This window comes from Echinops telfairi, unplaced genomic scaffold (assembly GCF_000313985.2).
Source record: "Echinops telfairi isolate 266 unplaced genomic scaffold, ASM31398v2 ScPeMD7_655;HRSCAF=1070, whole genome shotgun sequence".
NCBI classification, from domain to species: Eukaryota; Metazoa; Chordata; class Mammalia; order Afrosoricida; family Tenrecidae; genus Echinops; species Echinops telfairi.
The window spans coordinates 16,823,012-16,825,540 of record NW_022104553.1 but is presented as its reverse complement, the minus strand read 5'-3'; the positions used below and the strand labels follow the sequence as shown (position 1 = coordinate 16,825,540).

Below are 2,529 nucleotides of genomic sequence, written 5' to 3'. Positions count from 1 at the left end.
GAGAACCTGCCGTCCGCGTAGGAATCCACGCGAGTTTGTAAGGGGAAAGCTGAGGGCCCCTAGAGAGGTCAAATGAGGCCCCCGCGGACCACACAGGACGGAGTGAGTCGTGGTGAGACATGACTCAGGTGCACTAGATGGCCCGGTTTGCTAGCTTCTTTCTTCCCTCCAAACCTGAGTTGGCTTTCCCCCCAAACGTGTGTCAGGCTACAGTTCTCAGCGTGATGTAATTGTCCTCTGTTTTGTGAGCTGATGTAATTATCTTAGGCGTTATTCAGCCCTAACCTCTACGATGGTTCATGAAGGAGCCCTGGTGGCTACGAACCCAGAGGTCATCAGTGTGAACTCACCACTCTTTCTGTGTGAGAAGGATGAAGTAGTGTGCTTCCATAAAGATGAACCAGAACAAAACAAAAGAAGCCGCCCCACACTGCCATCAAACCAATCCTGACCCATGGCAACCCTATATGGGGTTTCTGAGACAGTTAATCTTTGTGGGAGCAGACAGCCTCATATGTATTTGAACCACCCACCTTGCAGTTAGCAGCCCAGTGCTTAACCCACAGCGCTGGCTCATGAACAGCAGAACCCACTGCTTCAGACTTGATTTCAACTCCTAGCAACCGTGCAGGACAGGGCAGAACTGCTCTGTGGCTGCCAGTGGGTTATGATGTCAGAGTTGGGATCAGGGCAACGATGTTAATGAGGCAGATACCTTCCATGGGATTAGGTTGTCTTTTTTCTGTAATTGTGAATTAGGTGAAGGTTTACAGAGCAGATCCTCAATGTCACACTATGGCCCATGATGCTTTTAAATAAAATGAAAATAGAAAAAAATGTTATGAAGAAAATAGTGCTTAGGGGAGATCAAGGCAATACCGTACACACAGTTCCCTCGTTACATTTTATTTCAGAGCATCGGGGGCCACATGCAGTCCCCGGGCTGCCAGTTTGACACCGCTGCACTAAACAATTTATACCCATTCTGCTTTACCCCATCCATTGCAATCCCTCAATGTCCCATCACTTATCCCACTTCCCCCCTGTGTTTTTTATTTTATTCCTCCTCTTTCTCTGACTCCTCTGAACTTTGCCTGTGGGTCAGTGCTGCTCGTTTGATCTTACGGAGGTGGTTATTCTAAGGTGTGCTGTACCTCAGGGGTGGGATTGTTCCCCTGCTCCATGGTTTGATTGAAAATCGATTGAGAGGTCAGAGGGTGAGTTCGCTGCAGACCTGAAGGGGATTAGGCTGCACCTTGAATCAATCTCTCAAGATTGGTGGGACCTCAGTGCCGGGAAGAAAGAAAAACTAGGATCCGGGAGCTGAGAACTCCAAGGAATGCTGAAAGGGGTCAAGGACCTTCTTCCTAAACTGAGTCAACACACAGACAGAGAGCCTTGCCCCAGAGCTGGCAGGCTGAATTGAGACTGCTAACCTCTGAAACACTGAGAGAATAACCGTGCATTCGTCAGAGCCCTGCACAAGATACTGAAGATACAGCTCAGATTCCCACATCACCTCTATGACCCCAGGCCCCGGTACCTTTCTGACGGTGAGTGACCAGCAGGACCCGACCAAAGCGGCCCTGGCCCAGGGGACGCACCCCCTGGTACAGTTCATCCACTTCGGCCTGGACAAGGGTCTGGGCACTCAGTGCCATCATGTCCTCCAGGGCCAGTGCGGCCTCCTGGCCTTGCCGAAGCTCCTCCTCTGTGAGGCTCCCCAGTGCCTCCGGAGCCCCGTCCTCGGTGGCCCCCACATCCACTTGTGCTTCTTGTGACTGTTTACCGGGCATCACTGCAGAGACAGACACAGCCAGGGTGACACAGTGTTGTTTGCGGGACCTGGGGTTCCAGGACAAGGGGCTGGGCATCTAGGGAAGAGGGAGGAGGGGGTTGGGTCCTGGACTCCAGGGATCTTTGGGGAGCAGGAAGGAATTTCTCAGAGCGGAGGCAAATGTGAAGTTGCATTTCTGGGCCTGGGGGCACGAAAAGACTGGAGAACTCAATACCAAGGCCCTTTGGGGAAGAAAGAGCTGGGTCACCAGTCTCCTGGGTTCCCATTTAGGAATGAGCTGCGGGCCTGAACTCCTGGGTCCGAAGGAGGCAGCACGGGGGTCTGGACTCCTGAATCTGAGGAGCCTGAGGGTTGGGGACCAGGCGTGACTGTGACTCAGTCTCCCTCTTCATGTGAGGGGTCTGACGAGTACGGACACCAGTCACTGGTATGAGGTGAGGTGAGGTAACGCCTGAGGTCACAGACGTCCCCCTCGACCGTGCCCCCACATCCCTGTGCCACACGATGGCCTGAGGGTGAAAGACAAGCCGGATCATTCGAGACACCCCCAACTCGTTTCCAAAGCAAACAGACTGAGGACACTGGGCTGGAGGAGTCACTTCTGCCTCCTGAGAGCAAACAGGTGCTCTCTGCCCCCAGGGCCTGCGAAGGGTGGGGCCACCCTCTTCCAGACTGAGGAAGCCTGCCTCTGTGAAGAGCTGGGGCTTGCCACCAATCGCTCTCCCAGCCCC

At 53.6% G+C, this 2,529-nt stretch overlaps 1 protein-coding gene across 1 annotated transcript in view; it reads right to left on the bottom strand.

The window, feature by feature from the left end:
* SBK2 (SH3 domain binding kinase family member 2) overlaps positions 1-2,529 on the bottom strand; it is a 10,300-nt gene that overhangs the window by 5,939 nt on the left and 1,832 nt on the right. The window contains exon 2 of the mRNA XM_004715714.2: positions 1,544-1,798. Within this exon, the coding sequence (XP_004715771.1) occupies positions 1,544-1,796 (253 nt within the window). The 5' untranslated portion in view covers positions 1,797-1,798. The remainder of the gene's footprint in view (positions 1-1,543; positions 1,799-2,529) is intronic.